Below are 24,403 nucleotides of genomic sequence, written 5' to 3' on the forward strand. Positions count from 1 at the left end.
CCCGGCCCCCGTCTTGCTCCAGTCCTTGCTCTCTGCCTGCTCTGTTACCGCCGGGCATCCGCCAGGCTCTTCCTCCCCCGCTCCAGTCCATCTCCAAAGTGCTCCAGCTTGATCTTTCTAAAGATACTGCCGAAGAATAGACAATGCACTCTGCCATCCAGTTCCACAAAAGTCAAGTCAGTAGCCACTGCAGTTGCTGACCTTCCACACCGCCTGAAAGGAGTTCAGGGCGGAGATCAGGATGAGGTCCTCTGTGCTCTGGGGAAACCGGCAGATCAGGCCCTCAGATCGTTGGACGCTTTCGGGAGAAAATTTCATGAACCAAGATTCAGGCATCTTCGCATACTTAGAAAAGCACCAAAATCCGTAAGTGAGGTTTCTGTTCCTTGTGACGAACAGTAAAACCTTCTACAGAGATGTGTGCTTGACCGCATGCACCCCTTCTCCAAAATCGCATATAGACGGACACGCCCCCACCGGAGCAGTTCCTCAGAGCTCTCTGAGATGCTATCTCCCAGGCGATGGTCCTCAGTGGGCCCCCAGATAAAACTGAACTCATGGCTCTCACATGGTGGGGTTTTTTTTTTTGCAGTCAACACCACCAAACTAATGGTGACTCAAAGACCAAATACCCCAATAGCACCAGTGACGCCTGAACTTCCTTGAGGATAAAACCCAATCTCCTACAGGACAGGACCCACCTGCCTCTCTCTGTGCCGTTTCATCCAGGTGCCTTACCTCAAGTCTCCCAGATGCTTCGTGTTTCTTCAGACCTATGCACCTCTGCCCCTCGGTCAGAGAGGCTGATCCTCCTTCCCAGCTGCTCCTGGTCCTTCAGGACTTGATTCAAGCGTCACCTCCTCCAGGAAGTCTTCCCTGAGCATTCGCCTGCCCTCTGGTCTGAGTCTGAGCCCAGCTTTGGTGCCCCCAGGGCGGCACCCCTCCCTCCTCGCGCTATGACAGTGGAGCCCCCAGGGCCCCACCGGCCCCGCGCTGCATGTCCCAGGACTGAACGCCGGCACCGAGCACTTGCTCAGGAAAGGGAGTTTCTGAACAGAGAAGTGACCTATGTCCGGAGCAGGTCACAAGTCTGAGGGACCCGACTTCCCCACCATGGAGGAGGGGATGCTATGAAAGGGACTCCGAGAGCATTTCCAGCTCTCACATTCCATCAATTGCCCTTGAACTAAGAGCCACAAAAACAAAGCTTGGCCTAAAAGGTCCCCTTCCCACGGGCTACTGGCCGCTCTCAGCATTCATCACTGTCCTGCGTGCCACGGGACCGCGGGATCCGTGACCCGGGGAAGGCAGGGCTGACCGCACCAGCGACCCACTAGGCATCTCACCCACCATCACCCCCCACCCCTGCAGCAGGCCATGACCCTCAGACCTCAGTTCTGGTCTCAGCTGTAACAGGAGTCGGAAACCATATGCGGCTCGTGGCCCAAGGCACCGAGGGCACGTGTAACCGGCTCACACTAGGGAAATAATGTGCGAACCCATCGTACGCAGTCTTGTATTTGCATTTTGCATGTTTTCCCTGTTTCCTCTGGAAACAATCAAAGCTGCGTGCCTTGGGATGGTCCTTTCCAGAACCACAGTGGCACTGGAGCACATGGGGAAAAGCAGGGCTGGTGTTGATAGGAGCATCGCTGAGATTCGCGCCATGCGCCAGCAGGGAGGCGAGAAGCTGTGTCCTCTTTCCCCAGGACCCACAACATCCGCTGCAGGCGCCACCTTCCCCGGTTCAGTCTGATTTTTCAGACTGCACCCGGGTGTGTGAGCTCATATGGCATTATTCTGTGTGTGTGAGCGTGGGGTTGGATATTACATATTCTTTTAATGCTGATCAAAGCAGCCCATGTGGAGAGTTTAAATTGATGCCACGCTTCTACATAACAGCTGGTATCACTATCGCTTGAAGCGCCAGTGTGAGGCTCTCCGGACTGGCTGTTCTGGAAGATGGGAACCCCGTGGCTGCACGCGCCCTCCTGGCATGGTGATGAGCAGGTTGATGGCATTTTTGTTAAGTCTGTGTTCAGTGCTCACGTTGTGACTGTGGAGACCCTGCTCACGGCCGAGCCCCAGCTTGTGACCTCATGTTCCCTTTCCTGCACGGTTCTCCTGCCTTGCGGATGGCTGACTTGCTTTGCATTCACTCCGTTTCTATACACATCTGGAACTCACACCCAGAGTCCCCGATGGAACTTCACTCCCTGACACGGCCACACCGCTGCCGGGGAACCTGTCCGTGGGGTCCTGGCCTCTGGGCTCCCTTCCTTGTCGCCGTCCTACTTTACATGTAACACACTCCCCAGTAGCTCCCGAGAGAGCGTGCTGTGGAGACCCTTTTTGAGACCCCGTAAAACTAAAAATACCTTTATTCCACCCTCATATCCAACTGATGATCTGACCGGGGCTCCAGGTGGGAAGTCATTTTCCCTCTGGCTTCCTAAGGCTTTTCCCACTGAGTTTCGTCTTCATCTTTGTTGTTGAGAATCGTGGGGTCACGGGAATGAACCTTCACCTGTTCCCCCGCCTCCAGCCCCCCGCCTCCACCTGCCCTCACACCTCCCATCACCCCCCATGGGGGGTGCGCAGCTGACCCGGGTCCCAGCTACTCTGCTCTGAGATCCACGACCACACTTGTGCAGCTGGGCCTCCCAGGGGCTGCTCCCTGCCCTGGGGCTGAGCGGGAGAGGGCAGCTAAGGCCAGATAGTCCGTGGGAGACACGGGCCCCTCCGATGGCCGGCTGGCGTGAGGACCCCCGACCCTGGGAACTGTCCTCCGTCCACCCTCCTCTGCCTGCAGCCCAGCCTCTCCGGCTGCCCCAGCTCTAGGTCACCCGGCGACGCCCCTGTGAAATCCTTATGCTGCAGGTCTGTCTGCAGCCACCACTGCTCCTTTCTCGTCCTCTTCTCTCCGTCTTTACGTGTTTATACCTTTTTCAAATTCTCACTCCATTGTTCTAGTGGAGTTTTGAGTAGGAGTGGAGATAACTCCGGCCATCAACCCCTTTTACTGGAAACCCTATAATCGCAGCGTTAGTTTGACCCCATGAATAAAATTGGCCGAGTGGGGAGACCCAGGGCTCCTCTCCCAAGTGAGACTAGAAAGGGGGCGGGGGGCCAGGGTCTGCAGTGGGTCAGGATGTGGGCACATCACCCCGAATGCAACGATGCCAAGAAGGCGACAACGCTGCTCAGTGGGCCGGTTGCCAGTCATTAGAGTTGAGTTAATAACATTTTGAAAATAAAGAATATTTGCCATTGGCCCTACCTGCTGGAGTCTGATTTCATTGCTTTGGAAGCAGCTCCTGTGCATGAGGGTTCCCCAGGGCGTGAAGCAGAGCCCACGGGAGCGGTACTAGCCACAGCTGCTGCTGGACTGGGGGCTTCAGAGATCAAGCAGGAACGCGCTCCAGGGGCAGAAGACCCCGAAGTGGTGGGCGCACAGCAGAAATGCTTTAGTGGCGCGAGGGGAAGATGAGGGACTGACAATTCTGGGTGCTGTAGCGGGGTTCGGGGGGCCGTGGGAAGGGGGGTGTCTGCAGCCTGGCCAGTGCCTGGCACCTGGGGATGAAAGATGGCAGGAAGAGGGGGCCTCACAGCAGGAACGGGACGGGGAGTCAACCCCCTGCAGGGAAACACAGGCCTGTGCCGTGGACTCAGGCCAGTGGCCTTTCCCCTTCTTATTCCTGAGGTGTCCTTGTCACAGGAAGTGGGAGCAGCCCTGGGCTCTTCCTGCAGGAGGACCCTGGGTCTATAATCCTCACACAGGACCTGATGGGCCCCCAGCACTTTCTAGTTGGGCAGTTGGTCTATTTATTCCAGGTGTTTGTCTCCCTGAAGATCAGACCTGCTCCTTGCGGCCGCAGACCCCGTGTCTCCCGCTGGCTGTGGGTGATGAGAGCCGCGCTCATGCCAAGAGCACAGAAGCCTCAGCTGCTCGGGGTGGTGGAGCCCGGGCAGCTCGCTGGGACGGCCTCACGGGGGTTCTGGGGACGCTGAGCCTGGAGTCGTGCGGCTGGCAAAGCCCCTCCTGCCCTGGACCTTGGTTTCCTGCCTTGGGAGGCCAGGGGTAGGGGGACTGTACCAGGCTGGTGTCCTCCGAGCTGCTTTCTTTGCCCCTGGCCGTCTGTGATTTATGGAAGCAGGCTCTAAACTCACAAGGAAAGTCCGCTACAGTTTGCTTCCAGGCAGGAGTCCACCCAGGCCCTAAATGGATATGAAGTTGCTATTCTTGCGATTTTATTTCTTTATAGAATGTGAGAAATGGCCAATATCTCAGGGATCATGCATTCTAAACACTTGGTTTTTATATATGAAAGTCAGCCGCGTGGCTTGTAAAAGGCCAGAGAAGTAGTTGGTGGTGAGACTGGATAGAGACACATGGACAACAGCCAGACCACATATAAACACAGAACCCTGACCACACGTGCAGCAGCCCCTCCTCGGTGACCAGCCTGGGGAGCCAGCCTGGCTTCCAGGAAGTCAGCCTCTGTCCCCAGCAACTAGCTCAGGAACCCCCCTAACGCAGCTGGGCCACGATCAATATCTGACATCAATATCTCGATCCCCAGTTTCTGTCCCCACTTCCAATGTAGGACCAGCTGGGGAAAGCCTGATATGCTCCCCGCGGCGGCCACGTAAGAGCCTTGCTTCCAATCCTGCCCCAGCTCTCTGTGCCCCCAGCCTCCACCAGGGAACCCCTGAGCCCCCTTTCCCACGATGAATCTGCCCAAGCTCTGAGGAAGCAGCCTCTACTTGCTCTCATCTGGCCCCTTCATTAATTCCACAGCAGAGGACTGGACTTAGCTGCTGGGCCTCCAGGTCCTTCCCCCAGCTCTGCCCCCAGAGTCTCACTGTCCAGAAGCAAAAAACGAGTGGTTTTTCCCAAGTAAGTCTTGGCCACTGGTTGCCAGCTACCGTAAGGTTAGCCAGCCTTCCCAGGGATGCTGGGAGCCCGACCAGCATTTCAAATTGCTTTCCCTGGGAGCATTCATTCTAAGCTCCAAACAATCAACTTACAATTAAACCTTTTGAGAATTATTTTTTAATGACTTTGGCATTTCCGGACTGCAAGTAACCCATATTCACCTGTGTTTGTATTTGGGGTCACTTCTCTCCCTTGGGGGCACAGGTTACTTTGCAGTGCTTCTCTGAAGCTGACGGGCCCTTTCCCTCCCCCCACGCCCATCACTGGGGGTGGCCCGATCCCTAGTGGAGGCTCATGATGCTGAGGGCGTATTTTTGTGTCCTGGTTGGGTGCCCTCAGGTGTGAGAAGGCCTTAATTTATATTCAAACAAGCGGTAGCTTGCTTGAATATTTTTTCAGTCACTGTGCACAATGACAATTTAAAAAGCAGTTCACACCCTATCAGGTCAGATCGATTTAGAAACCTGACATCGTTTTTACAGTAAAATTTCACTAGGTCTACAATGTATCCCATTTTAAAAGTTTTAAGGAAATAGTATTACTCACAATGCTAAATTCAAATTCCTCCTAAAATCAAATATTTCAGCGAACAACCTGAGAGGGATTTTTAAAAAGTACAAAATCCCAACATCTAATGAGAAAAAGTGTAAATTTTGCAAGAAACAAATTATTCCTGATTTGTGAGAGTTCCCGTGCTCCAGGATTTGCCATTTTATTATAAATGCTCCATAAATCTCAACTATGGGAAGTAAAAGACATGACTATTCATTTTTATTTCAACCAATTATTTGGCCTTTCCTCACAAATGATCTTTGCTAACTCAGTTACTGCCCTTATCGGGAAGCTGGGCACGGGGAGTGTTTCTCTCCTGCTGTACATGTGACTTGAGCACGTGTTTCCCCAAGAGCCTGGGGTTCTAAACTGCTGGCCGTGGCACGCCCCTTCTCCCCACGCAGTGAGAAGAGCTAGAGACCACAGGTGTCTGCAAACAGCTTAGTAAATTCAAAGGCATCACTGGTTCTCAGGTCGGGACCCTGAACGCTGTTGCAGCCTTTGCAGAATCCAGAAGCCTGAGCCTCCCCTCCCTCCCCAGAGTGGGGCAGGCCAGGCAACTAGGAGCAGAGAGTTCTTCAAAAATACTCGGGCTCAGTTCCCAGCGGGAAGGACGGGCAGGATCACTGGCTGTTTCTCCGCCTTCTAACCGCTGGCATGAGTCACAGGGCATGCCCCTCAGTAAGTGACATCAGGTTAATTAATACCCGGGATGGCCTCAAAGGGGGCAGAAGTCACACAGAGGCAGGAGAGGCAGGAGGAAGGCGGTGAGCATCTGGATTTGCCTGGTCACCCTCGGCACCAGCTCCTGGTTCCCTTCACACAGCTGGGACCCCCTCTGTGCTCTGCCTTCCCTCACCCTCCCCCCCTCACGCAGTCCCTGCCCCCTCTGCCCTGGTCAAGCACGCAATCTGAGTCCCTTTCCTTGACTGCAGGGAGGCTGGGACCTTTGGAACAACCTGTGCCTGGATTCCAAACTGCATAGAACCTAAGAGAGATGGGAGAGACAGTTAGTCACCAGAAATAAATCACATACATTAAAACAAGGGTTGAAAAAGTGTAACGAAGGAAACATCGTCAAGAATTCAGCCTTGAGATTTTAAAACCCCAGTCTTCTGACTTTCAAACCTGAGTTCAGGATCTGAGAAACACGGTGGGGGGGCGACGGGGAGGGAACCCGTGGTGGGGGGGCAGTTCCGGCGGGATTCCCACATCCAGCGCTACTGTTAAACCAAAAGCGATTTTATTTGTCTCCAAGTGTTTTAATCAGATTGTAAAGACGCTTTACTGCCTGAAGATGAAAGCAGCACTTGTCTGAGTAATTTTTCTTAGTTCTGTTTTTTTTTTTTTTTTCCAATGAGATCAATAAGTAAACCGGCTGCCTGGGAAAGCAACTGCATTCTGTGTCTGTGGGAGCCTCAAAAAGCAAGGGAGATGCGAGACTCTTCTAGAATCACTGAGACACGCTTTGCAAGTAGAAACATGTACACTCTCTACCCTCAGAGTTCTGAGGCGATGGCGTCTGAAGTGATCACAATTCCTTTTTGTCGAGATGCCAGTCAGCGCCTCTCTCCAGAAGGTGGGAGACTCTCTTGCCGCTGCACAGAGCGGGCAAGAGTCCTGAGACGGACTCATCTGTCGTGAGCGCGCCTCGATTGCAAAGCTGTCCCTTAACGTCCACCGGTGTCACCTTAGTCTCTCAGTCCCCACCCGGGTAGGTATGTCACAGAACAGTCACAGAGACACGTCCAGCTTTGGGACTTCTTCAGAACCATGACGGCAAACCCACGAATGCCCGTCACCACTGAGCTGGTGGAAACACCTGGACCTCGGGGTCCCACCAACTTTACTGGTAGCCGGGTCCTAGGACAGGGGCTCCTCATGCACTGAAAACACATAAACATTGCAATGCCCAACCTTACATTGATACTTTGGTTCCCAGGGCTCATTTCTGTTTTGTTTTAACAGCCATCTGATGGACTGGGAGCTCCTAATGAGAAAGGCAGCCTTAGATGAAATAAACTATTAGGTTGAGAACTTGGGTGTCCAAACAGGCATATCTTTCTAAATTGCAAATTATTAGCTGGTTCACAGACTTTAGCTGTGACAAGCATAACGCATTGTTTAAGTGGTCTCAATGGGTTTGTTTTGCTCTCATAGATCAGCCCCAATGTATTCCCAGCAGGAAATTTATTGCCAAAAGAAAAAAAAATCTTTCTGACTGGAGAGGAAAAGAAAAATGTGCATCTTTCACCATATACTAAAAGATAAATATCTGAGAAGTCACATTTCCGGTTGCAAGTGACTGCAAAGTGTGTCTGCATTTGCTCTAGTGTCCTCTTTAGGACACCTACGCAAAACTTGTGTGAGAATAAAAGAGAATATGGGGTTGATACAATTCTGTATTTCTAAGTACTTTTAAGATACTGGTGTGGGTGCACTGGAAAAATATGAATGATATGAAAAATGTGTCAACTCGGTTATTTTATTTTATTTTTATTTTTTTGGCTGCACCGTGTGGCATGCGGGATCTTAGTTCCCTGACCATGGCTCAAACCCGCACCCCCTGCAGTGGAAGCACAGGGGCCTTAACAACTGGACTGCCAGGGAATCCCTTAGTTATTTTAAATGAACAAACAGAGCTGACACTTAAAACAAAAATTACAAAGCATATTTTTCCCGACTGAAAAAATTCCTTTGTAATGCAGTCAATCCAGTTCTAATTTTAAATTACCCACTTCATGCATTTGGAGTTTTGGAAACCTTGTTTTCTTAAAGCAGAGAGTCCTACACGGCATGGTTTGAACCCACCTACTCCCCAGCCGTTTTCCCTTTGAATAAGTGGAAAAGAGAAAGTACACAGCATTGAATGCGATGACTCCTTTAGGAGATCAAATTTCTCAACATTCCCTAAAGGACTATTCAAGGACCCTCTATAAAACATCAACAAGATCTGCAGATCTTCTCCTCTTCATCATCATCAAAGTGGTTACAATGTTTAGAAATGAAAGAAGAGAAGCAAATTGGGATCTGGCTGGTTTTGGAGAATTTATTCAATCGTCAGTCCAATTAACTGGCCATCTTTAACAACTTATGTTTATAAAATGCATTACATATTACCCAGACATATGAAACAGGCTTAAATCTTCAAACATAATTCAGTCCATGTTCTAAAAACAGGTCCTTTCTCGGGAAGCTGTCCACGTGCAGTGCTGACAGCCACCAGTGGGTGCCATCCCCAAGGCTCACACACAGCAGTCAAGTCACGGAGAGGGAAATCCGGGTGGTGTTAGGTGCCTACTGTGATATTGTCAGGACATCTGAGAAAGGCAAATTATGTTCTCTCTTTGTTTTTTCTTTCTAAACATATTTGACAACCAATCTTGTATTAACATTTGTGTTCTCTGAGATGATTCTTTTGTACACCATCTATGCTATTTCAGCACAAGGTATCAATCATGGATTAAGGACAAGGTCCTGTATAAAGAATATTTATGTCTTAATTGTCTCGAAAGCTTGGCATAGTAATTGAAAATTCAAAGGTCAAAAATGTTACTGTGTTTTTCTTGTTTTTCAAGAAATCAAGAGGGCAACAAAACAAAGATTGATAGAAATACATTTTCCTTGTCTCTTTTGCACGTTATACTAAGTGTAAAAAGGTGTCAGGCTGTCAGGACTTCGTGATGTTTCCCATCTAACGGTGAATATGTCTTAGAATGCCTACTAATAGAGATACTGCCGTATAGGTAAAAAGACTAACAGACAAATCATGAAAGAGGTCATACAAAGGAATGTGAATATTGGAAAACACATTTAACCTCAACAGCAATCAAATACAAATGAAAGCCCAACCTGAGATGTCATGATTCACCAATCAAATTATCACACACAAAAAATGTATTAATCACAAGTACTATATGAGAGAGGAAAAACTGATCAAATCTTTCTGGGAATCCAACCAAGAAAAGAATCTCAAATCCAAAGATACATGAATGAAGTTGTTCATTCCAGCAGTATACATAATAGAAGAACACAGGACACATTCTAAATATCACCAACAGAGCAGATAACTAGATTATAAAATAGTCACATGATTATATAGATTTAGTCAATAATACAATGTCTATACATACTTTCAGAAATAAACATCAGAATAAGAGGTACAAACTACTATGTATAAATTAAATAAGCTACAAGGATATATTGTACAGCACAGGGAATATTTTATAATAACTATAAATGGAATATAATTTTTAAAAATCATGAATCACTATGTTGTACACCTGAAACATAAAATATTGTGAATCAACTGTACCTCAATAAAAAAAAGTAAATAAAAATCTCATGAGAGGACTTCCCTGGTGGCACAGTGGTTAAGAATCCACCTGCTAATTCAGGGGACACGGGTTTGAGCCCTGGTCCAGGAAGATCCCACATGCTGCAGAGCAACTAAGCCCATGCGTCACAACTACTGAGCCTGCGCTCTAAAGCCCATGAGCCACAACTACTGAGTCCACGTGCCACAACTACTGAAGCCCGCACATCTAGAGCCTGTGCTCCACAACAAGAGAAGCCACTGCAATGAGAAGTCCACGCACTGCAATGAAGAGTAGGCCCCACTCGCTGCAACTAGAGAAAGCCCACCCACAGCAACAAAAACCCAACACAGCCAAAAATAGATAAATAAATAAATTTGTAAACAAAAAATTTAAAAAAAATCTCGTGAGAGAGAAAGAAAAATGAACCATAACTTGCACCATAATAAAAATGAACTCAAAATGGATCACAGACTTAAATGGAAGACCTAAAATCATAAAACATCTTCCTAGAAGAAAATCTTTGCAACTTTGACTAGGCAAAGATTATGTAAGACCCAAAACTATAACCCATAAAAGAAAAATGATTGATAAATTGGACTTCATCAGAATTTAAAACTTCTGACCTTTGAAAGATACTAATGATTATTAACAGACAAGCCACTGACTTGGAGAAAGTATTTGCGAAACACACATGTGATAGAGTCTTGCTTCCATGACATGAAAAGAATTCTCAAAACTTGATAATACGAAACAACACAAACTTAAAATAGGCAAAAATTTGAACGAAGATATATGGGTGACAAACAAGCACATGAAAAGATGCTCAATATCCTTAGTCATAGTAGGGAAATGAAAATAAAACCATAATGAAATACCACTGTGCATCCATTTGAATGGTTAAAGTTTTTTTTTAAAAGAAACCCTACAGTGCCAAGTGCTGGCAATGATTCAAAGCGACTTCTTCTCTTGTAACCTGCTAATGAAATGCAAAATGGCACAGCTGCTTTGGAAGCCAGATTGACAGGTTCTTACAGTTAAATGTATCCTCCTCGTATTACTCAGAAATGTCACTCCTGTTTACCCAAGGGAAATGAAACTTACGTTCCCTCAAAAACCTGTTTGTGAATAGTGACAGTGCTTTATTCCTAATCACCCACAACTGGAAACAACCCAAATCAGGTGGGAGATGCATGAAGAAGTGGGTCCGTCTTTACAGTGGAATCCTACCCTACACTGATCCATTCAACAGAGCACATGCCTCTCCCTGCCCTGTGCTACGTAAAAGGGCAGACCTAAGAGACTACTTACTGTATGATTCCATGTATGTGATTGCATTTATATAACATTCTGGAAAAGGCAAAATAAAGTAAAAAAGCAGATCAGTGGTTGCCAAGGACTGGAGGACGGGTGACTGAAAACGGACAGGAAGGAATTTGGGAAGATTTGAAACTATTCTATATCTGATTGAAGTGGTGGTTATATAATTCTACGCATTTTTCAGAACTCGTAACTTGTAGACTAAACACAGTGAATTTTGCTCTTCATTTTTATGAATAAAGTTTTGTAATTTCGGAGAAGATGAAAAGGTTCTGGACATAGATGGTGGTGATGTTTGCACAACAATATGAATGTACTTAATGCTACTGAACTGTACATTTTAAAATGGTTAAAACGGAAAATTATGTTTTGTATATTCTACCACTATAAAAATAAAGTTTCGGGACTTCCCTGATGGCGCAGTCATTAGGAATCCGCCTGCCAATGCAGGGGACACAGGTTCAAGCCCTGGTCCAGGAAGGTCCCACCTGCCGTGGAGCAACTAAGCCTGTGCACCACAACTACTGAGCTTGTGCTCTAGAGCCCACGAGCCGCAACTACTGAAGCCCACACGCAGAGAGCCCATGCTCCCCAACAAGAGAAGCCACTGCAATGAGAAGCCCACGCAAAAACGAAGAGTAGCCCCTGCTAACCGCAACTAGAGAAAGCCCACACGCAGCAACAAAGACCCAATGCGGCCAAAAGTAACATAAAAATAAATAAAATTTTTAAAAGTTTCATAATTGCTAGTCATTGATTTTTTAATATCTTATTTCACCTTTTGGTAGCAATTGTATTGTTGACTGAAAAAATACACAACATGAGAGTTCTGAGTTAAGTTTTATTTGGGGCAAAATGAGGACTATAGCCTGGGAGAGAGCATTTCAGATAGCTCTGAGAAACTGCTCCAAAGAGGTAGGGGGAGGTCAGTGTACATGTGATTTTGGTGAATGGGGGACGTGCAATCAAGCACATATTTTTTTGCAGAAGGTTACTTCTGGTCACGAGGAGCAGATGTCACCATGAAGGATTTTGTGCTTTTCTAGATACGAGGAGATGCAAGAATTGGGCTCATAAAATCTTCTCCTGAAAATATCTAACCATCTGAAGGCCTGTCCTGACAGTTATTCCCAGAGCACAGAGCACCTTACTCCTGATCTCCACCTGAACCCCTTCAGGGGGTGTTGAAGGTTAGCAGCTGCAGCAGCACATGATTTAATCCTCGTAAAGGCAGACGGCAAGTGCCAATTTGTAGGTGACAGTATTTGAAACACATTCACCTCCGTCACATTACCAGTCCTACACCATCCCAATGAAGCCCACTGGGCTTCAAATGACCCCATTTTTAAAGTCAGGAAACAGGTCCATGTAAGTGGTCCGATGATGTAAGGCGAGCAGCCTGCGGTGGCACCCTTGCCCTCCGTGTTATCAGCATCCATCTGGCCATTTCACCTCCAGAAAGATAAGTGCTCCTTGCTTTTCCTTTGCTGAGTGACAGCAGAGGTGTTTCCTGAAGCTCCGTGCGGATTTTTGGAAAGAAGGCCAATCGGTTACTAATTAACTTTATTCAGTAGCCCGAGCAGAGACTTGAGTCCACAAGATTCAAAGCTCACTTTTAACAAATGCCTCTGTTCCCTTGGTTTTCTGTTACACAGGAAACAAAAGTTTCATGATGTAACGCTTTAGCTAGGTGCAATGACACTGATGCTGTGTATTCTGTTCTATACTATTTGTTTGTTTTTTTTTTTTAGGTCTGATCATGACCCACTAAATTGACTTTATCATCCACTAATGAGTAGTGACCATGGTTTGCAAAACACCTGTAGTGAGCCTGGTGACACACACTTTAGTGTCTCATTAACAGCTTTTGTCGGGGAAAGACTGATGTTTACACGGAGGAGCCTGTTCATCTATTTGTGAACTGAATATACTTTAAAAGTCAAAAACTATTGAAAAAAAGTCCTTACCTCTTAGATCCTCATTTCCTACTCCTGTGACCAGCACCGTGGCTACGCCAACCATATAATGACCTTGCTGTTTCTCACTCCTCCATGCACCGTCCTGCCTCAGGGCCTTTGCACAGGCTCTCCCTTCTGCCTGAAGCATCTTCCCCCAGATATCCCATGACTAGGCCCTCACCTCCTCCAAGTCACCTTCTCAGTAAGTCCCTCCCTGACCACCCGTTTAAAACAGCAGCCACATTCTCAGTTAGCCTTGCCTTGCTGTCTTTGTCCTATTCATGGCATTTTCACCTTCATTATTTAGTAAATTTATGTACTGCTTATTGTCTGTTTCTCCCAGTTAGACAATAACTCCAGAAAGGCAGGGATCTTTGCCTTTTCTTCACGAACACATTTCACCTGGAATGGAGCAGCATCTGGCCGATATTTAACACCGGCTGATGGAATTTCTTAAATATTTTCTACAAATTAGAATGAATTGATGGCAAGCTTTTCATTGTATCTGGTCTGGTGAAGAGGAGCTGGGCACATGGTTCTGGGTCTCACCCATACCCCCCCCACCCGCAGACCCAGGCTGATATGAGGATTCCCAGAGTGTAAGCCTCAGAGACACCTGCAGCAGAATCAGTCACCATGCTTTTACTAAAAATGCAGATGCCTGGACCCCATCCAGACCTACCGACTTAGACTATCTGATGGCAGGGCCAGCAGTTGTATTTTAAATAAGCCCCAACCCCCACTAGCTAGCTGTTTGGACTTTGAGGTTATCCGCATGCTGCCAGGCTAATCCAGACTGTGTACACTCTGCTAGCAATAGCTAGATGATGATGGCGATGGTAGTGGTGGTGATGGTGGTGATGGTGAAGGTGGTGATGGTGAAGGTGGTGATGGTGGTGATGGTGGTGCTGGTGCTGGTGCTGGTGGTGGTAAAGGCGGTGATGGCGGTGAAGGTGGTGATGGTGAAGGTGGTGATGGTGGCGAAGGTGGTGGTGGTGACGGTGGTGATGGTGATGTTGATGGTGGTGGTGGTGATGGTGGTGGTGGTGCTGGTGCTGGTGGTGCTGGTGGGGTGATGCTGGTGGTGGTGGTGGTAAAGGCGGTGATGGTGGTGAAGGTGGTGCTGGTGGTGCTGGTGGTGGTGCTGGTGGTGGTGGTGGTGGTTGTGATGGTGATGCTGGTGGTTGTCTTGATGGTGCTGGCGCTGGTGGTGGTGCTGGTGTTGGTGTTGGTGTTGGTGTTGGTGGTGATGGTGCTGCTGGTGATGGTGATGTTGATGGTGCTGGTGGTGATGGTGATGGTGGTGGTGGTGCTGGTGCTGGTGGTGGTGATTGTGATGTTGATGGTGCTGGTGGTGATGGTGATGGTGGCGGTGGGGCTGGTGGTGGTGGTGTTGGCAATGGTGGGAATAATCAGGCTGCAGGCTGGTCAATACCTACCCAATGTCAAGCACCACCTAAGTGCATTAGCTCATTTAATCCTGTGCATAACCCAGAGGTCAGCACCATTATCACCCACCATAAATCTGAGGACAGGGATGCAGAGAGGAGGGAGGTAGGTGATTTGTTTGGGGTTATGGGCTGGTGAAAGGAAACCCAGTTGTAGCTGGTCTGGTTTCCTGACTGTACTATTTCACTGCCTACAGTGAGGTTCAAACCGCTATTTCTTTAAAATGAAAATAAAGAAATCTTATTTTTCGCATCTAGGAGGCCAAAAAAAAAGAAATCTACAAGTAGGTCAAATAAAATCAAGTAGGAATTACTCAAAGAAGGTCAGTTTTTATAAATTCCCACTGAACCCACAAGAGGTGGTCTGGGCCTCCTGGGCCTCCCTTCCCTTGTCTGTGGCACTGCAGCCAGGCAGGAAAGATGCCTCACACACTCTGGGCCCTGCTGGGCCATCCTTGGGGCCTGGGGAGGAGCCCTGTGGCCAGGCCGCCTGTGCCTTTCCAGGGAGACCGCAGGTTGCTTCAGCTCCCCGCCTTTAGGTGAGTTGACACCTGGGCCTCAAGCCTGAACAGACACTACCCGGACACCCCTGCTCATCTTCACACCTCAGGGTCACCTGGGAGCCCAGGCCAGCACTGGCTCGGCCCCTCAGGCGCAGCTGTTTTAAACTTCCCAAGTGCAAGCTCTCCATCTGGGGTGACAGAGGAGCACTCCTGCTGCATGTGTGCTTCCTGTCTCCAGACCCCACCCCTGGGGCCTTGGACTTCGCTGAGGGACACCTTAAAAGTGCTCAGGACAATTTCAGTAAACATCTCCCTTTAACCTCCCTTTGAAGTCTTCATATCCACGCTTGCGGTTTTATGTTTAAATAGGGCACATGGCCTGTGGGCTGAGTGCTGTGTTAACAGCATGGAATTGTGAAAGCGTGTGTCCAGATCGGGCTGAGAATGAGGACATCCCTGGCACTGCCTAATTGCCATCTGTTTCTACCATTCTGCAGGAGAGCTTCAAAGATAATGGCATTTATTCTGGAGTATTTACTCCACTGTTTAGGACAGTGATATGTAAATGGTCCAGCCAGGGCACTGCCCACTACAGCTTTCACGTCTCAGAGAGTTCTTTGTGCGCGCAACGTGAGCTGACAGCAACAAAGGTAGAGGTGAGCTTCCAATGAAAACAGCCGAAGGAGCAGACCCCAGACCACCACCTACCCAAGGAGGAGGGATGGCATCGCTGACAGGTCCCAGACACTAAATAACACAGGGCACCAGTGCACGAGAAAGAGGGAAACTGTGTGTGTGTGTCTGCACAGGGAGCTCCTCTCATCTGAGAAGTAAGGAGAATAAGAAAACGTACGAGTTGTCTGTTGCAAAAAAGAAACCCAGAAAAGGGGAATCAGGAAACATTATAGAGGATGGTGAGCATGGAGTGCAAAAGAGGGGGGAATGGGAAGCGGGTGTCAGGGACACACCTCTCTGAATATACCCTTTGTATGGTTCTGACGGGTTAGAACCAAGTTAATGTTTCACATTATTCGATCAGTAAGGAGGGAGGGAGACCTCCAATGAGATACACACAGAAACAGAAGAACCGAACAGTGTGTTACACATCAATAACATAGCAGCACAGAAGAGGGTGGGCAAGGAAAGAACTACAACTACACTCTTTCTCTCATCTCTCTGTCTTGTCAGATCCGGTGCTATAATAAAGAACCTCCAACCTGGGCATCTTGAACAACAGACATTTATTTCTCAGTTCTGGAGGCTGGATGTCTGAGATCACAGTGTCAGCAGAATGGGTTCTTGGCGAGGACCCTCTTCCGCCTTTCAAACGGCCGCCGTCTTGCTGTGTGTTCACATGGCATGTGCTCGGCAGCCTCTTCTTGTACGGGCACTGATCCATCATGAGGGACCCACATTCATGACCTCATCTAAACCTGATCTCCCCCTAAAATTCCATCCCCTAACACCATCACATTGGGGGGTAGGGTTTCGACATAGGAATTTGGGGGCAGACACAAACATTAGCTCTATAACATACTCGAAAGCTAAAGGCAAAAGGATACGGATCCAACTTGAAGGGTTTTCTTATGGCCAAATCTGTGACAATTTGAACATAATAAGTAATGATAATAATAGATTATAATCCGTAGAATAGAATACAAATTCATGAGTCCATACTGATATAAATAAATAATTGAATAAATAAATGAATAGGAAATAGTGAAAGCTCTTCTTACAGCAGTGTTACAAGTGATGAATGCAGAATTGTGGACTTAGAAAAGCATCAGTTGCCACCCAACATCATCAGAATCAATTCAGGCAAGAATAATCAATGAATGTAAACTAGTGGGCGGTGTTTGAATAGAAACAGAATATTTACATAGTCTCAAAAGTAACTCCTTATGAGACACTTCAATTGCAAAGGGAAGAAGAATGGTACAGTGGAGAAAACTGGTAGACACCTCTAGGGGTGGACCAGCTGGGCAGTTTCCTGAGGTGTCAATCTACACACAGAGAGACCCACTAGAAATGTAGAAGGGTGGCAAAAATTATGTTTGCTAGAATTCCACTGAAGAAGAATACTATTTGTGGATAGAAATATACTCCAAGCCACTCCCTCCCCAACCCAGAAGACTAGGAAAGGCAGCCCCTGACGGGAACGGGGGCAGGGGTGGGTCTAAACACCAGAGGAGAAGCCGACTGGCCGCCCTCACATCTCCACCGTGCAGACCTCTATTCCTTCTTTCAATATATTATTTTTAAGCATTAAAAATATTGGGTCACACCTACTGTACAGCACAGGGAACTATATTCAATATCTTGTAATAACCTATAATGAAAAAGATAGTGAAAAAGAATATATATGCATATGGAGATTCTTGACAGCAGGACAAGTTCTTAGTTGACTTCCCATTTTCACACCTATCCAGGTGCTTGTCATGTAAGCATGTGCTTGCAGATATGCAGGTGCGAAAACTTTTTTTTTCTTCTGATGGACAAAATTTGGACCTTAATTTTTTTGATCAATTTTACCCAGAGAAAAACCTGAATGCCCTATTTTGGGATTACTTTTGAGTTGGAAGGAGATTTAACAAATCTTTAGTTTAAAAAGTAAGATGGAACAGTACAACTTTCCTGCAAAACTGAAACTAACCTAGAGAATGTTCTTAGGCAGTTTTGATTCAATAAAATCTCTCTTTTTTGATCAGTTACATCTCAAACTAGCCTTAAAAATCAGCAAACAGTTGATAAATCAACAGTGTGATGCATTTTCTTCATTCTCTTTCTATATTTAACTCAAAAAACAATTTCTAATAGAATATTACTTTTTGATTTTCAAGTGTTAAAAATTTCAGACTAATAAATCTGATGCTTTTTGATATTTATAATGACAAATGCTTACAAATAAAACTGTTCAATGGAAAATAAAATATTGTGATAGGAAAGAAGTCACAGAATTCAGAGGATTCTACTACCATACAGGTATTAAACAAAAGCCTGATTTATCATGATGTAATCTTTCAGACATACAATACCTTGTAGAGACTGAAGTTTGAGACATACCTAGCCTAAGATACATGGACCCTGCGACTGTGCAGCCCTTCCCCCTGTGCCCTACCAGGAATATTTACCATGCATGGGCACATCTTTATACCTTGGCTTTATATGGAAGTTTTCTCTGTATACGTAGCTTCATCTTTATTTATTTTTTGTTCAACACTCTGATCTGAGGTCTTTCCATTTTGGCATGCATAGCTCTGGTTCACCATTTTCACTTCGTGAGTATATCACAATCTATTTTTCTATTCTTTTTCAAAATGTGTGTTTGGATACTGTGCTTGTTTTGTGTTTTTACTTGTTTGGGAGCTTTGTTTGGTTTTGCTATAATCAACAACGCTGCAAGCATGTTCTGGTTCTTAATGCACACGTGTGAGCATTTCTTTAGGGTGTGTACCAGCAGGGAGATTGCTGAATAGGAGAGCATGCTCTGTTCTTCACTAATTAATAACTTTACTAGATATTACCAGTCACTCTGCAGAATGTTCTACTTTATGCTTCTGTCAGCACCCGCGGCCTCACCAGCACTTGGTATTGTCCAGCTTTTAAATTTCTACCAATCTGAGGGGTGTGAATTTGTTTCAATTTTTATACTCCCTTACACAGAGTGAGGCTTCCCAGCTTCTTGTATTGTCATTAGTCATTTGAGAGTCCTCATCTGTCATCTGTGTGTTTATATCCTTTGCCTATTTTTCTATTGGGCTATTTGTTTTTATTATTGTTACCAATTAGTGTGTATATGTGTGTACTCTGGGTACTAATACTTTGTTAGTCATACATGTGGCAAATATTTTTTCCTAGTTTATGGTGTGTCTTTTCACATTTAAGTGACATTTTTAAATAACGGAGCTGTTTTAAATTTTAATGAGCTCCAATTTACCAGTCTCTGCCTGTTTTTGTTTTATGTTATGTTTTTTAAAATCCTTTAAAAAATCCTCATTTACCCACTGAATCGATATAATTCTATGAGGCAAACATTTATCAAAGCATTATTATTATTCTTCCCTAAGTTCCAATATAGGTCAAAGAGAGTTTTTTGGTTTTTGGTTTTGGCTGCACTGGGTCTTCGTTGCTGTGCATGGGCTTTCTCTAGTTGTGGAGAGCGGGGGCTACTCTTTGTTGTGGTGAATGGGCTTCTCATTGCGGTGGCTTCTCTTGTTGCGGAGCATGGGTTCTAGGCGTGCAGGCTTCAGTAGTTGCGGCTCGTGGGCTCTAGAGAGCAGGCTCAGTAGTTGTGGCTCACGGTCTTAGTTGCTCCGCGGCATGTGGGATCTTCCCGGACCAGGTATCGAAACTGTATCCCTTGCATTGGCAGGTGGATTCTTAACCGCTGCACCACCAGTGAAGTCCTGGTCAATGAGAGATTTATTAGTGGCTTTTCCAATGCTTGCACTTAGATTATCTTCATAATCAATCCTATAATTGTCTAAATGTTAACACGAACACTTTCTAGCAGCAAAACCTTTTTATAAGCGTTTTTCAGTTCAAACAAGATATCCTATCTGTAAGTGATCTTTTTTAAAAAGAAGATCTTTGAAGTGCTTAGGTATCTAATTCAATACTGAGGACATGAAAAGTAACAATGGCTTAGCATATACTCTTGGATATGGATTACCCCATAAATCCAGACCCTGCTCCCCTAGATCCACCCAGGTTGCTATTCCCTGAACGCCTCCCTTTCTTCCAGCTACTCCTCCAATTGCCTGCTGTTGCTTCACATTGATTTTTCCCTGGTCTCTTTAGCCACATTAAAAACTCCTTCTGACCAGACGTAGCTTAAACCGCTGTTTTCACTCTCAGCACTTAGTGTGGTAGTTTATAAATGGAAGGTGGTAAATGAAAAATTGAACAAACATTTGGTGTATGCCACTTGGACAGGATTGTTTAGATTTCATACAGCTGGTAACTATTTATCTACAGCTCAGAAAGCAGCGATCCACATTCGCTTCATTTTCTGCTGGTGAAGATTCCATCCTTTGCGTAGTACAATATGTTAGCCTGACTTTGAAGTCGCGAGAAATTATTTTTGGACTCTGTCATTCCTGCCTCTTCCTTTCCCTCTTCTGAGCCCGGGGCTCCTGCCGTGGGAAGGCCATGGCCACTGGCATCTTTCAGGCCACATTGTCCCAACCTCATTGCCTGTCCTGCAGTGAGCAGTATGAACTTGGACTCCGTAACACTTAGTATTTTCTACAAAGAATTTCTTCCTGCATATCACCTACAATCATCAAAATAAGGAAGTTAATTTTGCTATATAACTCCCATCTTATCTTCAGACTTCATCAATTTTTGCAACTTGTTCCAATAATATTCATTACAGTGAAATGATCCAGTTCAGAATCATGTATTGCATTCAGCTGTCATGTCTTGTTTTTTTCTTCAGTCTGAAACAGTTCCTCAGTCTTTCCTTGACTTTCATAACTTTAACACTTTTGAAGACTAAAGGACAATTGTTTTGTAGTATGTCCCTCACTTTTTTTGTCCTTACTTCTTCAGGATTAGGTTCAGTTAGGTATCTGCGACAGGATTATCACATAAGTGATGCTGTTTCTTCCTACTGCATCCTTTCAGGTGGCACACAATTTTGATTTATCCCATTACTGAAAATGTTTACTATCATCAGTTTAGGTGGAGTTTTTTTTTTTTTTTTTTTTTTTCTTTTTTTTTTGCGGTGTGCGGGCCTCTCACTGTTGTGGCCTCCCCCGTTGCGGAGCACAGGCTCCGGATGCGCAGGCCCAGCGGCCATGGCTCACGGGCCCAGCCGCTCCGCGGCATATGGGATCCTCCCAGACCGGGGCACGAACCCGTATCCCCTGCATCGGCAGGCGGACTCTCAACCACTGCGCCACCAGGGAGGCCCTAGGTGGAGTTTTCTAGGCTCTTCCACCAGAAATTATTCTTTTCTACTAATACGCCAGTGCCCACGTGTACTGCTTGCAGATCTGGAATCATATGAAGTCACTGGACATCTCTGCGCCTTTGCTCAGCCTTCTCTTTCTACCTAAAACGACCCTTTTCTGTCCCCATAATCCCCACATTCATTGTTTTGGAACCAACGTCTGTAGCTTGTGGGTACGTAAAGGCCCAATTACATTCAACCCCCCTCCCCTACAAAGGCCAACAAATCATAAGTCGTCTTCGGACGCCTTATCCTGAGTAGCCCTCACTCTTCTCCGCATCACTGTCTGGTCCCCTTTCTGCCACTCATTAGCATCTTGCTCTCCACCTTTGTCGCTGCTCAAACGCAAACTCTCGCGCACTCGTTCCGCGCCGTCTGCCTCAGGGCCGCACCGGCTCAGCGTTCGCGTCTCTGCCCGCAGCCCGCAGTGCGCATGCCCGGCACCTCCCGGCCCGCCCCAGGCGCGCTCGCTCCCCGCGTCGGTCCACCGCTCAGTTACTCCGCCCCCACCCCGCGCCGCACTGTCTGAACACAGAAACCAGGCTCAGGTCCCATTGCGGAGCGGGGGTCCGCTCCCTCCCACTTTCAACGAGACTTCCGCCGGCCGTAAAGCACGGCGCCAACTGCTGCAAAGCGCCTTGCGACAGAGCCCGGGGCCGAACTACAGCCGGTAACCGCCCCCACGTTAAACAGTAGGCTATCCGGAGCCGAGGAAGGCGGACGCTCGCGTGTTTGACTTCCGCGCTCGGCCTGCGTCCCCCGGAGGTGGCTCGGAGCCGCCGCGGCCAGGAAGGGTGAGCCCGCGCCGGCGCCTCCCGGCCGCCATCATCCCGGCGTGCACTGCGGCGGCGGGCCGAGCTGGCCGCCATGTTGCGATAGTTTGTTGTTTTCTTCCTGAGGAGGAGCAGGCTGGAGGCCCAGCCACCTGCCGGCCGCGCAGCCATCCGCCCCCAGGCCCGGCCCGCTGCCCCCCGTGTCTCGTCCCCCGCCGCGCGTCTCCGGGCCCCGGCTGGCCCGGCGGCCCCCACAGCTGGCTTGGTGGGGCGAGGCTGAAGGCCGGGCCCAGCGAGCACTATGGCGGCCGCGCTGGGAGCGGGCGGAGGAACCGGCGCTGGAGGTAAGTGAGCGGCCCCGCGAGGGAGGCGGCGGCGGGGGGAAGCGGGCCGCTCCCGGCCGTCGTTGTGCCGTCGTGTCCCTGCCTTCGCGGCGGTGAGGCGTCAGGCTCACCTGAGGTGGCGGGCGGCCTGCGCGGCGGGGGGACAGCGCCCGCCCCCGGGCCCTTTGGGGGAGGGTCGCGGCCCAGGGGGAGTTGTCCTGTCGGGCTCCGGGTGGTTGGCACCCCTGCACTAGACCCGGTTAGGACTCACCTACGTGAGGGGATGTGTTTGTGCGGAGTTTCGGAGAGCCAGGAGTCTGAAAAAATAACCTCCCCGGGCTGGTCTCATTTTCCATGAACTCCTTAGTGGTCTGATACCGACCCATTAGGGCTTCGTGGTCAGCATCTTACAGAGATGGAAACGGGGCCGAAAAGCGTCAGGTACTGATGCAGTTCCTCTGGGTAGTTTCTCTTGTTTTCCGAGCGTAGATGAGTTTGATAGGGGACGTAACTCAAAACAGATTTCAGGTCAAGTCACTTTCTGGTTGAAATCACGTTTTGTTGATTGAGTTTTTTTTTTTTTTTTAACGTGAGAAAAACACTTGAAAGTGACTTTACGATAGTTCGAAAACTTTGATAAAGGAGACCCTTAACTGGTAAAGTATGAACAACAGCAGTGTTTGGGCTTAGTTCTCATTATTGAAAGGTCAAACCATCCTACTGCGTGTTCTTTAGGAATGCTTATTTATGAGTACGTTGCAATAATCCTGTCTAGGTCTAAGTATTTTGGTCTAAGTATTGAAGCGCTCATATGGCGCAATGGAAAAACCCACAGAGACTAAATGCAAGAAATGTCACTTCTGGCAGTATGATTTGGTGTATGCCGTTTTTCTGTCACGTGATTTTTTCCCTGAGGCTTTCTAGTTAAATTTTGAAAATACTTGGTTTACCTTCCTTACTTGGTTACTTTCTGGGGTTCAGAATCATGGTTCTGTGCCATTTTCAAAGTGTAGTCTGGGAGCTCCTGGGTCAGAACTGTTTCCATTAATAGCACTCCTGCCACTTGCATGTGTCGCTCTTTCACTGGAGCATAGTGGAGTGTTCCAAAGGCTGCGTGACACGTGAAGGCGTCGTTGTACAGGTGGCCAGTGGAGTGTGTGCTTGCATAGCTTTTTGAGTTTCTCATTTTTAATTTCGAAAATAGCAAATGTTAGTGAATGTAATTCACATAAACAAAAGCTTTTTGGTGTCCTTAGTAAATCTGAGTCTAGAAAGTTTTTGAGAATGGCTATTTTAGAGGATTAAGTGGGTTTTGTCTTTGATGATTTGGAGTTTTTCCTTCCATTTTGTCGCAGGTGCCTGGTTTCCCATTGGTTTTAGACTAAAGGCAAACTCCTTACCAAGGTGTGTGAGTTCTGCATGACTCGGTCCCCCAGCCTCCCCAAGCTCTTGGGTCAGCCTGCTTCCCTCTAGGAGGACTGCTCCTGCCCTCCCTCTGGCTCTTCATCCCCCAGGTCTCAGGCTCCTTGGGAGGCCTCCCTTGAGCATTCTTTTTTCTGTCTCACATATGTCCATCTCTTGCTTGTGTGCCTCCCTCACCTAAATTCTGTGGCACCTTTCTTTCTTCAGAGCAGTTACCTGAGTTTGTGATTTTATTTGGTTATTTATTTACCTTTTTTAAATCTCCCTTCCCCAGGAGCCTGTAAGCCCCCTGAGGACAGGAATGCTGCCTGTTTTACCTGCCGTGTATTCCAAGTTCCCGGCGTGTGTGCCCCAGTTTGCTTTGTTCACTTAGTAGTAGGTCTTGGCGATCTCGCCTGTGTTAGTAGGTGAGAGTTACATGGATCCACCATTTATTGATTAACCATTTTTGTATTGATGGGCATTTCAGTTATATGTCCTTTTCCACTGCTGTGGAAAATTGTGCACTAAACGTCTACAGACACATCTTGGTGTGCTTAAGCAAATATTTCTGGAGGATTGATAACTCTAGAAGTGGAAATATGGTGTTGTAGGCTACATATATTAAAAACTTTTTTTGTGCATGTGTTTTTTTGTTTTTCGGCCTTGCCTCTCCGCACGTGGGATCTTAGTTCCCTGATTAGGGATTGAACCGAACAGGGATTGAACCCGGGGCCACACCAGTGAAAGCCCGGAATCCTAACCACTAGGCCACCAGGGAACTACCGCTCCCACCCAAGTTTTCTTTTATTGAAGTGTAGTTGATTTACAAAGTTGTGTTAGTTTCAAGTGTACAGCAGAGTGTGATTCATTTATATATATTTACACATATATATATTTTCTTTTTCAGATTT

General features: G+C 47.2%; 1 protein-coding gene across 6 annotated transcripts in view; it reads left to right on the forward strand.

Moving 5' to 3' along the window:
• Positions 1-21,513: 21,513 nt before the first annotated feature.
• Positions 21,514-24,403, forward strand: part of RBM33 (RNA binding motif protein 33) — a 117,309-nt gene continuing 114,419 nt past the window's right edge. For all 6 annotated transcript variants that reach the window (XM_060107955.1, XM_060107956.1, XM_060107960.1 and 3 more), the window contains exon 1: positions 21,514-22,109. In XM_060107955.1, the coding sequence (XP_059963938.1) occupies positions 22,067-22,109 (43 nt within the window). In that variant the 5' untranslated portion in view covers positions 21,514-22,066. The remainder of the gene's footprint in view (positions 22,110-24,403) is intronic.

This window comes from Mesoplodon densirostris, chromosome 9 (genome assembly GCF_025265405.1).
Source record: "Mesoplodon densirostris isolate mMesDen1 chromosome 9, mMesDen1 primary haplotype, whole genome shotgun sequence".
NCBI classification, from domain to species: Eukaryota; Metazoa; Chordata; class Mammalia; order Artiodactyla; family Ziphiidae; genus Mesoplodon; species Mesoplodon densirostris.